The 14,328-nt window shown below is 48.8% G+C and overlaps 2 protein-coding genes across 2 annotated transcripts in view; one reads left to right on the forward strand and one right to left on the reverse strand.

Annotated features, from left to right (window-relative positions):
- Positions 1 to 14,328, forward strand: part of LMAN1 (lectin, mannose binding 1) — a 240,022-nt gene that overhangs the window by 193,971 nt on the left and 31,723 nt on the right. The gene's annotated exons all lie outside the window — the stretch shown is intronic.
- The window catches only part of LOC131742747 (O-acyltransferase like protein-like), a 93,035-nt gene that overhangs the window by 29,306 nt on the left and 49,401 nt on the right, over positions 1 to 14,328 (reverse strand). The window contains exons 5-6 of the mRNA XM_067014992.1: positions 3,266 to 3,379; positions 1,579 to 1,714 (exon numbers count right to left, since the gene is read on the reverse strand). Coding sequence (XP_066871093.1) covers positions 1,579 to 1,714; positions 3,266 to 3,379 — 250 coding nt within the window. The remainder of the gene's footprint in view (positions 1 to 1,578; positions 1,715 to 3,265; positions 3,380 to 14,328) is intronic.

The following is a 14,328-nucleotide window of genomic DNA, read 5'->3' on the forward strand; positions in this document are numbered from 1 at the left end:
CTTACTTGACCTTTTTAGACCCAGACCTATCTTCCAAGGGTCTCTCTTGCTTCTCTGTTCCAGTTCTCAAAGTGCTATGATGACATCTACATCAACCTGAACTAGCATCTTATCACTCTACCATCTAGTCTCTAAAGGGAAGCTCTCCCCTCCTTGGGTCTCAGGTTCCTGCCCTAGGTTCTGGCTACAGGGAACAAAGTTACTTCCTCAGGGGCTCTCCACGAGCCTCCTCTTAGCCTAGGGTCGCCTTCACTCTTACTCAGAATGCACACTGACTTATTCCTGCCACTTGGAATATGCCTCAGCTGCCTCCAGCTGGGACTCTGTGTTCTTATTTTCTGGCTTCTACAGCTTGTACTTGGCCAACACATCCCATCGAAGTCATTCCTCCAGCTCTGCTTGACTTGGGTTCTAGCTCCATGCTCCCTGGTCCTGACCTGGTCCTCTGAGTGGTTCCCAAATGCCCGGCCATCACCTTAGGCTTTCCTCTCTGCTCACACCCAATTTCTCCCTGGGCACCATGACCCTGGACTATGCTAAAGCACCTCTTGAATGGTCTTCTGTTGTAATCTACAACTGAATTGTGCGTTTTCAGGGGACTATCATAACTTCAACCTAGAGGAAAATACACATGTAGCACCTGTGTATCCATTCCTTCCAATAAAGCCCTAGCTCCTGTTCCTGTTATGAGCAACACAAGATTTTCCAAGGACCAGTGCCTCATCTCTAGAACGTTTAGGTGAGGTACCCACAAGACCGAGGCAAACCAAGGTAGGGCCTAGCAGTGGGGATTTGGGGTCAGCATTGCCCCCTAATAATGCAAGGGAATTCTTGGCCTTTCTTCCATTGAGAAGCAAATTATCTGTCATTCATTTACTGAGTGATTTCAGAACCAGGTGCTAGAAATTCAGAGGTGAATAAGACATGTTCTGCCCTCAAGGTCTTATGGATCAACAAAAGTCATATGAAAAGGTTTTGCACAGTTCAAGGCCAAGGTAGTATTTTAAATAGATTTCCCTGTGGGTGGATTTGAGATCAAGAAGACAAGAGGCAAGAAAACTACTGAAGAAATCCAAGTAAGAGACGAGACGAGCTTCAACAAGGTCAGTTGGAAAGGCTACGAGAGGATGGCGGGAGAAACAACCCGCGGGGCTTGGTGGGTGATCGCATGGGGAGGAGTGGGCAATGAGGAGGAGGCATCCCACCCGTCAGAGCCTTGCTACAGAGCCAGAGAAACCACTGATATGAGAAAACACACCCAGTAGGATGGCAATGGCAAACCCCTCTTCTGGAAGTTCATGGTTAGGTGGGTTGGATTTTTAATAGCACAAGCTCTTTGGTTTCCAGAGGTAAGATTCTAGGTCAGATTGGACAGTTCCATCTGGGAATCAGGTCGTGAGGTGTCCAGAGGGAGGAAAGCTGTTACTTTGCCTTCCAGGTGGAATTTCTTTCCTGTGGGTAATCATTCTGACTCACCATCCAATATCATTAGTCAAGCCAGAAACCAGTGTTCATCTTGGACGCCTCCAGTCCCAAGCAGACCCAGTCCTTACAGTGAGGTATGGAGAAACCATATACCTTGGTTTTGAGAATGTTTGCCTCGTGGTTTCGGTGCATGAAAATGCTCAGAAAGAGGCCCACAAGGAAAGGCCCAAATCGGCCACAGGGCTTCGTGTAGTACTCCAAGATATATAATAACACAGCTGCATTTTCACTGAAAAACACAAGGACATAAGGCCAAAGGTTACGTTTGATCTGGACATGGAAAAAGGAATCCCTCAGATGTCCATTGGAGCAATCAGCAAACCCATAGAAAAACTGGGTGTACATTTGTTCATTTCCTCAGTAATTATCCACAGACAGTGACCTCATGATCCTGCCTTGGGCCACAGCTGGCTTCCTAAAATTCCAAATTCCCTTGGGTCCCTCCACACTGGATCCCAAGGAAATATGATGACTGTGTTCATTTTAAATAGTTGTTTCTGGTGGTTGGTATGCTGGGATAGCTCTAAAAATGTGGTTCCCAGAGGTGAACCTCTTCTGAAAGGAGTGAACCTCTTCATGGAAGCACTTACAAAATTCGGTTGCTTGGGCCACAGCCCCGGAGATTCTGACTCAATTGGTCCAGGATGGTGCTTGCTGGAAGCATCAGTGGGATTTCAAATCTCCCCAAGTGACTCTCATTTGCATCTGGAGTTGAGAACCACTGGGCTACACAGGAGCGAGCCTCCTTCTCGGTCACCGGGCTATGCCCACAGAGGCTGACGTCACGATGAGAAGGGCATGATGCTTCCCTGGTCAAAAGGCCTGGGGTGTAGTCAGTCACTCATTCATTCATCTATTCCACTCACAATACATTTTGAGCACTTTTGTGCCAGATACGGTTCTGGGCTATTTCACATCAGAAGGTCAGTGAGGGTTGCTCTGAGAAGGTGATGTATGCACAGACACCTATAGGAAGTGAAGGAGCTAGCCCGGCCAAGATCTAGATTCTAAAGGAAAAGTATTCTCCTGTGAGGGAATGGCACGTGCAAAGGCCCTGAGGAGGGCGCATGTTGGGTGTGCAGAAGGAAGGAGGCCAGTGTGGCTGGTCCTGTGTCAGCAATCAGGGAAGTGATAGATGAGGTCAGACAGGGATTCTGCCTTGAGACCAATGGAGGAATTTGAGCAGATGACTGACAGGATCCGATTTTCATTTTCATCTCTGACTGCTGCCTTGAGAATAAATTAGTAGGAAATCTTACCAGTTTTTCCTGTAGAAGACACAGGGTGGTTATAAGGAAGAAGTGTTATCTATACTCCCATTGGAAAGGCGAAATAGCACAGTGGGTAAGGTCCCAGGTTCAACTCACAACTGTATCACTTACTAGGCGTGTGACCTTGAAGAGGTAACCCCAGCTTCCTTAAATTTCAGTCTCTCTATTTCATAATAGAGATTCCAAGCGGCAGTTCGCCGCTGGAGGAGAAACGCAGTACAGCCACTTGGGGGCGCTCCTTTCCTCTGAGAAGTATTTCAATGGGCAACAGTGAGTTCCCTGTGTTTTCAGAGCAGACCCCCAGAACAAGTTGAAAGGTTCAGAAGTTTGGAAACAAACACGCAATCAACTTTCCCGTCAAGGCCGAACAGTTCCCACCCAGTTTTTCCAGGAGCCGATGTGCACAGTGCAAAGAGCCTGGCATCCATACGGCAGCCCTGCCTGGGAGGTCCTGGACAGTCCGAGGGCAGGCGAGAGGTAGAGCAGGGCGGGCTGGGAACCGCGGTTACCTTGCTTCTGACGGAGCTGCCACCGGAAGGTTATAAGCCAGTGTGAGCAGAGCAGAGGCGGTGAAAGATGCCAAAAACGGCGTGGCCCCGAGGAGGACAAGGGCGTGTTGATTTCTGCAAAGAAGAAAGGACGTACACTTTCCTTCACCGCAATATTTGTGGACACGAAAGACTCGCACCCTTGGCAATCAGAGGCGCTTCCCGCCAGCCTGCCTTTGAGGGAGGCTGCCGTGGGCGCAGCTGTGGCCGAGTGGGGCTGGAGCTGGGCTGGAGTTAGAGAGCCTCTGTTAGCCTTTGGTCTTGACCATTTACTAGCTGCCGGGCCCTGGGCAGGACCTTGAACTTGAATTTCTTCATGTTCACCCTGAAACTTATTGTGCAACTCAAAAGGAGACCATGCTTGGGAATCTCCCTTGCCACCTATGAAGCACTGTATGGACAGACGTGGGGGTTGATTCAGGAGCGAGATGACAGTCGGGCACAGGTGGGACACATGCTCCTCCACCCACCCGAACGGAGAATCTGGCAAATATCAGGGTGCAGGCAGTTCATGCGGAGGTAGGAATAAGGGATGGAGTTGGAACACGGAAGCAGGAAGCCCAATGCAAAGATGCAGTATCACGGTGGCCCACGCCAGGATGTTCTGTGGAGCCTTATGAAATGCAACTCAAAACTGTCCTGGGGGATGAAAGAAAGAAGCATTTTCCTACTGTCTTCTATACCCCCTTGGGTCAAAGGTGGCCCCACAAAAATCAATTCCTCCACGGTCTGGGACTCTGCATGTGTAAGGCTGACAGGGTTCCTGAAGGAGTCCCAGCTGTAGTATGTGGGCAGTTCTGGGGCAGGAAATGAGATTTCGGGACACAGGTTCAGAGCAAGGCACTGTTTGGTTGTATCTACTTGGAATTGTGAGGGTCAGGACCAGGAGGCTCTGCAGTGGTATGGAAGAATTGTCAAACATGAGTGCCAAACCAACCAGCACAATCCTGCCGTTAGCAGTCCTATTCCAGTGCTTGAAGTTGCCATGGTTCTTCACAAGGAAGGGACGAGATACCATTTGCTTAACACCACAGTGATACAGGGAGCAAATTATTTTTATCTAGAGTGCCAATTCTAGTTTAGTGTTAATGCTTGGAATGGAAGAGGAACCCTAGCTCAGTGGTGCAGTGATTGACTAGTAATGTCTGCCATGAGTGTGGGCAGGGGAGGTATGGTAACAATGCTGTGTGTTTACCATGCCTTTTGCCAGACCCTCCAATTCAGTCCTCCTTGAATTACTAGATTTCTATAAGAGTGTGTTATCTGAAGGAAAAAAAGCCCTACCGTTGTTTCCTCTTTCCATTTAGAGGCTAAATGTAGTAGCATAGTCATAAGTTTGGGTAGTGCTGGGTTTTAGCTGAGGAATTGAAATCTACCATCCATGACAGCCTCTCGGAAAGATGCTGACATTGGGGCCAAGATGCCTCAGTCATAAGGACACTCAAGTAGGTTCCCACCAGGTCTAGAGTGGGGAAGTACTAAGAACTCACTGTCCTCGGTGGGTGGTAAACCATCCAGTCAGGCCATCCAGTAAAAACCCACATCCACCCAAGGAAATATTTGTTTAACTTCCTGGAGGACTGGAGCCCAAACCATGGCACCTCTTCTCAGGAGTCAGACAAATCTCCACTAGCTACCACCACTAAAAAGACTCTAATAAAAGCTTCCTAATACAGACTATTATGGGCTGGATTGTGTTCACCCCCCCACACCCACCCACCCACATTCTAAACCCCAGGACCTCAGAGTGTGACTCTATTTGGAGATGGGGTCTTTAAGAGATAATTAAGGTGAAATGAGGTCATTGGGGTGGACCCTAATCCAATATGACAGGTGTCCTTATAAGAAGAGGAGATTCGGACACAGATACCCCAGAGGGAAGACCACGTGATAACCCAGGGAGAAGACAGCCATCTACAAGCCAAGAAGAGAGGCCTCAGAAGAAACCAACCCTTTCTCCACTAAACACACTGACCAGCAGTCAGGGCATCCTGCTGTCAGTGCCCCTCGGAGGGAGCCAGTAGAGGCTTGCCCTTTCTCCTCGGCTAGGGCTTCAGGGCTGGCTGAGCCACGCACCTGCCCACCTGTACCTGCAGGCACCCGCCATGTCTCCAGAGCCCTCCCAGCAGCCATAGCCCATCACAGAGGGCACTGTGCTAACTCCCATATGTACGATCTCGCTTTCTCCTCTGGCCCTGATGTGAAGTGTATTGTCTCCATCTCATAGACATGAACAATGAAAATGAGAGTCCAGCAACTTACACTGGGTCCCCCAGCTGGTAATTTATCAGTCATGATTTGAACCACATCTTCTGACTCAAGCTCACTATACCAGCAAACTACCTCTGTACCTAGTGGAAGCATGGAACAATGTTTTTTAAGTGGTCAGCCAAAAACTCTTCTACATTTGAAGTCGGGAAGATTCACATGCTTCAGATATGCATGTAAACAGACAGATCTGCCTTTTTAAAAATTATTCAATTCTTAGGATACATTAAAATTTGGAAGGACTTCCGTGGCAGTCCAGTGGTTAAGACTCTACACTCCCAATGCAGGGGGCATGGGTTTGATCCCTGGTTGGGGAACTAAGATCCCGCACGCCGTGTAGCACCACCACCAACAAAACAAAACAAAACAAAACAAAAACTGCATGCGTTTTCCTTGCCCAGGAGGCTTGAGTCTTTGCATGTGGCTGGAGTGGGCAACATCATGGGTCAGCCTGTGATTTAAACGTCTCCTTGCAAAGGGCACTAACAGGTAATCGTGAAACAGAGCTGGTCAACACATATTTGGAATTCAGCTCCACTGCTAGTAATCAAAGACTTACAAATTAGATGTGAAAAATGAATTTTTCTTACACATCTTAAAATAACAAGGTTTGCATTTTGGGGTTTTTTTAAATTATTAATAGTCCATATTGGCAATGGTGTAATTAGATGGCCAGAGGACTGAATATTGATACAGCCTTTAAGGAAAGCAATTTGTCATTGTACTTCAAAAGCCCAAAAGACTCATGCCCTTTGACCCAGCAATTCTTCTTAAGGATATGCATTCTAGAAATATCAGAGTTGGAGACAAATGGTTACCACAAAAATGTTTATGAGACTGTTATTTATAAAATTGGAAATGATCTAAGTATTTAACACTAGGGGAAGATACAGGTAAACTATAGTTCATTCATGAAATGGAATGTTATACAGACTTTAAAAGTATGTTAACTTAAAAAATAAAATAATATAGGAAAGTGCTTATATCATAAAACGATTAGAAGAAAGATCTAAAGTATATATGCAGAATCCTTTCGTGTATAAAAAACTGTGCAAAATAAAAGATCAGAAGAATAAACATCAAAATATGGATAGCGGGGCTTCCCTGGTGGCGCAGTGGTTGAGAATCCGCCTGCCGATGCAGGGGACACGGGTTTGCGCCCCGGTCTGGGAAGATCCCACATGCCGCGGAGCGGCTGGGCCCGTGAGCCATGGCCGCTGGGCCTGCGCGTCCGGAGCCTGTGCTCTGCAGCGGGAGAGGCCACAACAGTGAGAGGCCCGCGTACCGCAAAAAAAAAAAAAAAAAATATGGATAGCAAAATCACCTCTACTTAAGTGAGGAAACAGGTCTAAGGTGATTGTATTTTCCCTCATTGATCCTAATATTTTCCTATGTTTCTTAAATTGAACATGTATTTTAACAAAAAGAATAATAAATCTTTTAAAATATGGCATGGACAATCCACAAACTATATTTCTCCCGTGAATTACTGAGGCCTTAAGAGTTTTTCTAAAACTAACAAAAATTAAGGTGATACACATCCAACGTGGCGAAGCAGGTACACTGATGCATTGCTTGGGACACTATAAATTACTCCACCTTCCTGAAGAGTAATCTCACCATATGTAACAAGCACCGCAAAATTGTTCCTACCCTTTGACCTAGTAATTCCACTTGGAAATAACCCCCCAAGGAAATAAGTACAGAAGAGGAAAAAGTAGCACGTTCAAAGACATTCGTTGATGTGCCATTTATAATCATAAAAAATGGGAAACAGGGACTTCCCTGGTGGTGCAGTGGTTAAGAATCCGCCTGCCAATGCAGGGGACGCGGGTTCGAGCTCTGGTCTGGGAAGATCCCACATGCCGCAGAGCAACTTAAGCCCGTGCGCCACAACTACTGAGCCTGCGCTCTAGAGCCCGCAAGCCACAACTACTGAGGCCCACGTGCCACAACTACTGAAGCCCGTGCTCCACAATGAGAAGCCACCGCAATGAGAAGTCAGCGCACCACAACGAAGAGTAGCCCCTGCTCTCTGCAACTAGAGAAAGCCCACGCGCAGCGACGAAGACCCAATGCAGCCATAAATAAATAAATATATAATAATTTTTTTTAAATTGGAAACAATCTAGGTGCCCACCATAGAAAATGGTATATAAATCCTACAACTGACGAGTAAGCAGGTCATGTCCAGATGCGGAAATGTTTCTAAGAACAGTGAAATGGAAGAAACTGAGACTAGATAAGACAGACACACTGATTATAGCTCTGCAAAAATACAGACTGATTGTGTAGGACAAAGATTAGAGGAGAGCTCGGAAGAAGTAAACAGTGGCGGGTTTGGTGTCCACGCTCTTCGGGAAAGTTCGTTTCCCAAATCGTAAAAGCTGCTTTGCCCAGAACGGGAGACCCTCTTAACAGTTTTATGAAAGAGGCCACACGGGGAGAAACACTTGCTCCAGTTAGACTCACTTTCCATGGATGAAGAGGATCACCGGTGTCATGAGATGGAACTGAAAGTCATTGGCAAGACATCACGTCCAGCCGTTGCAAGGGAAAGAAACCAGCAAAGGTCACTCCTCTCCTTCATGTACCACCTCTACTCCACATCGGTTCAACTTCCTGGACCAGGAGAAGGAACTCAGTAGGCGGGTGGGTGAAATTTTCACGGGAATAGAAAGGACTTTGAATTACAGACATTTCACATCCCTCATCTCAGCTGATGGTTATAACAATCCCGGGGGGGTAGGTATTATTACCATTTTACAAAATGGAAATTCAGACAACTTTTCTCTCTTGTTGAAAACAACAATAATAGCTGATCTCCCAGGACAGTGGTGGGACCTAAATTCCGTCGCGTTTCGCAGATGTGAGGATGAATCCTCCTTCTGGAGTCAGAGGGTCGGTGTTGTTCTCTCTTCCTTGCCTTCCCGCCCTCCTGCCACTCCAGGTGCAGAGAATGTGTTCATTTAGAACGGAGGCCTGGCTGCAGGCGAGCTTTTGTGGGAAACCCCAGAGGTCCCACGCATGATTGACAGGAGATCAGCCGGCCAAAGCCACCGGGCGGTTACCTGTATTTCTAACTCAGTGTGAGGCAATTCCTGCGGGCAGTTCTCTCCAGGGCGTCAGAGATAAAAGGCGCCTTGGCCTTGCCCTCCCACGCCCACGGTCCCAGGGAGACCAGACTGATCCAAGAGAAGTGACAGCTTTCCTTGTCCCATGTGTGGCCCAAGCCAGTCTGACTCTGGGGAAACAGCCCAGCCTCTCCTCCTGGACCCCGTCACAGACGTGGGTCCACCTGAAGGCAGTTAGACAGTGATGTACACCCCTTCGAAGCTGCTGGGCCCTTGAGAGCTAAAGGCAGCCGTCTGGCTGGCCGGCGGTTATGCAGCCGTGCTGTAACGATGCTCCTTTCAGCTGTGCTTTCAAGGCGAAAGCAGTGACACGGTTTAATTACAGCTATTTCACTTTCAGTTCCTCCAGGCTCATTAGGAGGAAACTAGAGCTTTAAGGAAGCCGTGACCAATATATACAGACGTTGTTGCTCTGTCAGATCCTGCTGGACACGGGATAGAATTCATTCTGGGGAGGGGGTGGTGCCACGTTCCATCTCATTACTGTTTCTCTGGGCGGAGGTGAAGAAAGTGTCCTTCCCCCCGGGGCGACGCGGACCGGAACGGAACCGTGATGGAGCGGCGGGCAGCTGCCTCCGGGGCAGGCACCGAGACCCACCCCCCTGCCCCCGCTCCGCTTTCACAGCACTGCCCCGGCGGGGACGGGGCCGTAACTCCCACCCCATCCCCAGAGGCCAGTCTTCCCACCTACAGCGTCGCTATTACTCCAGAGAATATGCCAGCAGAGAGCGGATCAGACTCAGGGTGGCTCTGGGAAAGTTCCCCAAACCATGTGAAGGCAGACACCGGATTGCACCTCTCTGCCCTTTCACGGCCAGTGACTTAAACTCACTGCGTCCTGGACCGACAGGAAGTTACCTAGCAACAGCAAATTCGGCCTCCACGCTTGCTGGCAGCTCTCCAGGTGGAACTCGGGCACTTCCCAGACGGGTGTCCAGGGCACAAGGGAGAGCAATCTAACCGAAAAGCATGCTGAATACAGGTGAAGAGGCTGCAACCTGGCAGGGAAAAGCTGGGCGAGAGGGTGACTCTCCACAGAGCTTCCATTCGGTCCCCTGGGTGGGCACATAACGATGACAGATAAGATGTTCAAAAACAGATTGCACCGCACGGGCAACCACCTCTCCACACACATCCCCAAACCTGCATACATTTGTGGGTTCCAAAGCTTTTCTTGAGCACCTGTCATGTGCTGGCGCAGGTGCTACTTATGCAAAACTACTGTTATTCACTGAGCAAGTCATACGTGCCAGCCACTGTGCTAGGAGCTTTCTAAACCTCTAAATACTCCTGTCAGGCAACTATGACCTCGATTTTACTAATGAGGAAATTATAGCTCAGAGAAGTTTGAGTCTCTGGTCCCAGATGGTCCAACCACGTAGCAGCACTGAGATTTGACATTGTTGCGTGTTCCTTCCACAAGGCCTCCCTAGATGAAAATCGCTTTCCAGTCTCCCTCTTCTCCCTCCCTTCCTTACTTTATTTCTTCCTTCCTTCCCTCACACACTACCTGCTTCCAAGCAGGATTTGCAGCAGCTACAATGATGATGAATAGGGCACTAGACGTCTAGACGGGGGCTGTTCAATAGAATATAATTGGAGACAAGTCAGCTACTTAGTTAACATCTTCTAGTGGCCACATTTTTAAAAGTCAAAAGTACAATTAATGTAAATAATATATTTTCTTAGCCAATATATTCAAAATATTATCATTTCAACAGATAACCAATATAAAAAAATATTGAGCTATTTTACATTATTTTTCTTTTACTGAGTCTTTGTTTAGCCGCACCATGCGGCTGGCGGGATCTCAGTTCCCGGGCCAGGGATTGAACCCAGACCACGGCTGTGAGAGTGCAGAGTCCTGACCACTAGACCACCAGGGAACTCCCTTACCAAGTCTTTAAAGGCTGGTGTGTACTATACATTTGTAGTATATCTCACTGGTCCACCCGTGTCTGGTGGCCCCTATTGGACACCGTGGGAGGCACATGCAATTCTGGTGTGGATTCTGGGTGGGCCTCCATCAGAGCCCTCTTTTTTTAAAGAACATACATAAGACTGCAGGTTTGTGCAGCAAGGATAGATCATGTGGCCCAGCAGCATCTCTGAACATCTCGGAAGGGGCGTCAGGGCCTGGGGTGGGGTATGACAGACAGGGAGGGCAGGGCTGCTGGAGGAGCAACCCCCCCGCAGAGATAGGGGTCAGCACCCTGCCTCTGGTCTGCACCCAGACCCGGACCTGTGGGACTCTTCTCCTCCCCACAGTGATAACATCCTTCACAGAGAGCGCCAGGTGGGCGGGAGAGTGGTGGGTATTGGAGAACAGAGCTGAAATTGCTGATCAGATTCAGAGAGAAAGGACGCCAGCTACGCCAAGATGCAACTTCCCAGATCAGCCAGGCGACAGCCACAGAGCCCTCACTGGGGCCTGGGTCCTGCCAGATGAGGCATCTGACCACGCCGCTTTGCAGCCGCTCCCACAGGCCTCAGGCTCTCACCTCCCGGCCTCCCTCCCACCATCTGTCCCCTCCATCTCCCCAGGGAGAGTAAGTCAGCCCCCTGCTCCCCTCTGAACCAGAGTTCAGGTCAGATGTCCTCAGGAGGCAGCAGGGTAGAGGCCAGTGTCCAGCCCCAGGCAGCCTCGGAGCTGGGGCCAGTGGGGGTGGGTGGAGGCTGCTGGGCGGACCGTGCCTGGGGAGGTACAGGGGAAGGAATGTGAAACATGAGTTCTAGTTTTGTCTAAATTTTTCACACTGAGAAAATCATATAAGTTCTCCCTTTGCTCTTCTATGGAAAAGGGGGCCGATGGTTCCTTAAATTCTTCTAAGAAAGAGGATGATTCCTGCCTCCTAAGATTTTCTGAGAATCAAAGGAGATCAATAAGAAAACTGAAACGTGGGAAACGTCATATAAATGCACCTGCGCTTCATTTTTGTCCGAGCTTGAAGATTTAAAGTCAAAGTGGGTTTTCAAAGATTAAAAAGTGTGATACCAGCCAGTGTCACGGGGTGTGAGAAGCAGGCCTTCTCGTACCTGGCGGGTGGGAAAGTCCATTGGAAGATATCCATCAGAACGTTAGAAGCACCAAATCATGGATTCCACTTGTAGGAATTTACCCTGCAGACATGCCCAGACAACTGCGCAAAAATGTAAAGACTTTGTATCATCGTCTAAGATTGCAAAAAACTTGGAAATTACCTTCATGCCCATTCATGGGGACCGATTAAATACGCGATGGATGGGCCACCCACGTGGCGCCAGCCCGGGCAACTTTAACATCAGTGAGGTGAGCCCTTGCATGCAAATAGAGAAATACGCCAGCACTAAATCATTAAATAAAAAAAGCTATGTGCAAAATAATGCTGCATTAAGTGTAATCCTATTCATGGGGACAGAGTAGGGGGTGGGGAAAGTACATGTAAACAATACGTGGAAAACCCCTGCAGAATGAACTCAAAAGAAACTGTTAACACAGGTGTCCTGTGGGAGGTAAGACTGGAAGGGGTGCCTTTATTTTTAGTACATGACCTCTGTTTTAGTTAGACATTATTATCAACAGTTTTTAAAATCTACTAAACTAATTTTTAACATGTGGCTCCTAGTTGGAATAATCACACAGCTGTAAGGGTCTCGAGCCTCTACTCTCCTCGTTCCCGTGAGGCTTACCCCTAGAAACTGGGTCTTTGCCTTTTCTATAACTTGCAGTAGCCTCCACTTGGGCCCCCCTCTTCTGCCCTCTCCCCAGTCCATTCTCTGCCCTGCAGCCAGAGTGACTGCTTGCAAAATGTAAATGTGACCATGCCGCTCCCCGACAGGAATCCTCCGAAGGCTTCTGCTCTCAGAATAAATGGAAAGTCCTAAAGACAGCCCCCTGGCCCTATAGACCCGGACCACCTGCTCCCCTCCCCTCCCCTCCCCTCCCCTCCCCTCCACCTCTCTGCCCTCATTCCTTCTGTTCTCCAAGACACTTGCTCCACTCTGGCACCTCTGGGCTCTTTGAGATTCTGCAAACACATCAACCACGGCTCCCTCCTCAGGACATTTGCTCTTGCTTCCCTTCTGTGGATCCTTCTTTGCTCACTGACTTTTTTTTTTTGCTTAGAACATTCCTTTCATTCCTTCAGGGTTCTCGATAAATGTCACCTTCCCTGACTACCTTTCCAGAGGAAGACCCTCTGTCTTGCTTCCTTCTCCAAATTATCACTTTGTGGCTCGTATCATCACCCACCTATTATAAATGGATTTGCATATTGCAACTTAGTGTTGCATATTTGTTTATTTAGCTATTGTCTATCTCTAGTCACTAGACTGTAACCCCCATGCCAGAGGCACTTGCATGGCTTCTCAACTGCTGAATCCTCAGAGCCTAGAACGGTGCCTGGTACATAGTGGACCCTCAATAACTACAGAAAGAGCGAGTGAGCAAACGATCTTACTTCCACTCTTCTTGGAGTTAAAAAGGCAAATAATAAATCATAATTGAGTAAGAACAGTGAGTCATGCCATCATGAATGAGAACATCAAAATAGCTAGGAGCATGGCTGCTTTTTCACTGGGTTTACCTTAAAGAGGGTGTTTTTAGGTTGGTGATGCTTCTCTTATTTTTCTTTTGTGTGTGTGTTCATTTTGTTTTGTTTTTGGTGTGTTTGTTTGGTTTTTTAGCCACACCACTCAGCTTGTGGGATCTTAGTTCCCTAACCAGGGATTGAACCTGGGCCCTCGTCAGTGAAAGCATGGAGTCCTAACCACTGGACCACCAGGGAATTTTCCTACTTCCCCTGTGTTTGTTTTTTTTCTTCTTTTTTTGCGGTACGCGGGCCTCTCACTGCTGTGGCCTCTCCCGTTGCGGAGCACAGGCTCCGGACGCGCAGGCTCAGCGGCCATGGCTCACGGGCCCAGCCGCTCCGCGGCATGTGGGATCCTCCCAGACCGGGGCACGAACCCGTGTCCACTGCATCGGCAGGCGGGCTCTCAACCACTGCGCCACCAGGGAAGCCCCCTCCTCATTTTTAAAGGAATAAACTGTATTTCATCTGTTTTTTTGTTTGTTTGTTTTGGTTTGGTTTTTTTGCAGCATGCGGGCCTCTCACTGTTGTGGCCTCTCCCATTGCGGAGCACAGGCTCTGGACGCGCAGGCTCAGCGGCCACGGCTCACGGGCCCAGCCACTCTGCGGCATGTGGGATTCCCCCGAACCGGGGCACGAACCCACATCCCCTGCATCGCCAGGCGGACTCTCAACCACTGCGCCACCAGGGAAGCCCTCCGCTATTTTTCAGCAAAGTTTTGTCCCGGGTTGGACTCACCCTCTTCCAGCACCCCCATCTCAAGAATTCATGGCCGTCCTCCATGTCGCCTGAGCTGGAAAACCTGAGTGTCCTTGACTGGCCCTCTCTCCGTTCCCACCACCCATTGCCAGTGCATAGCCTGCAACAAGTTACTCACTGGGCTCCTCGCCGCCATCTCGCTCCATGAGGCCTCACCACCTCCCCCCCTCCAGCCCTGTGCTTCCTCTGCCCCCCACGACTGCTTTATCTGCCTAGTAAAACACGTCTTGCTCTTCAATCCCCAGCTCCAGGAGTTTTCTTCTGAAGCGAGTTTCCCAGACAGAACCTACCAGG

The sequence above is a fragment of the Kogia breviceps genome, chromosome 15 (genome assembly GCF_026419965.1).
Source record: "Kogia breviceps isolate mKogBre1 chromosome 15, mKogBre1 haplotype 1, whole genome shotgun sequence".
Classification (NCBI taxonomy): Eukaryota; Metazoa; Chordata; class Mammalia; order Artiodactyla; family Physeteridae; genus Kogia; species Kogia breviceps.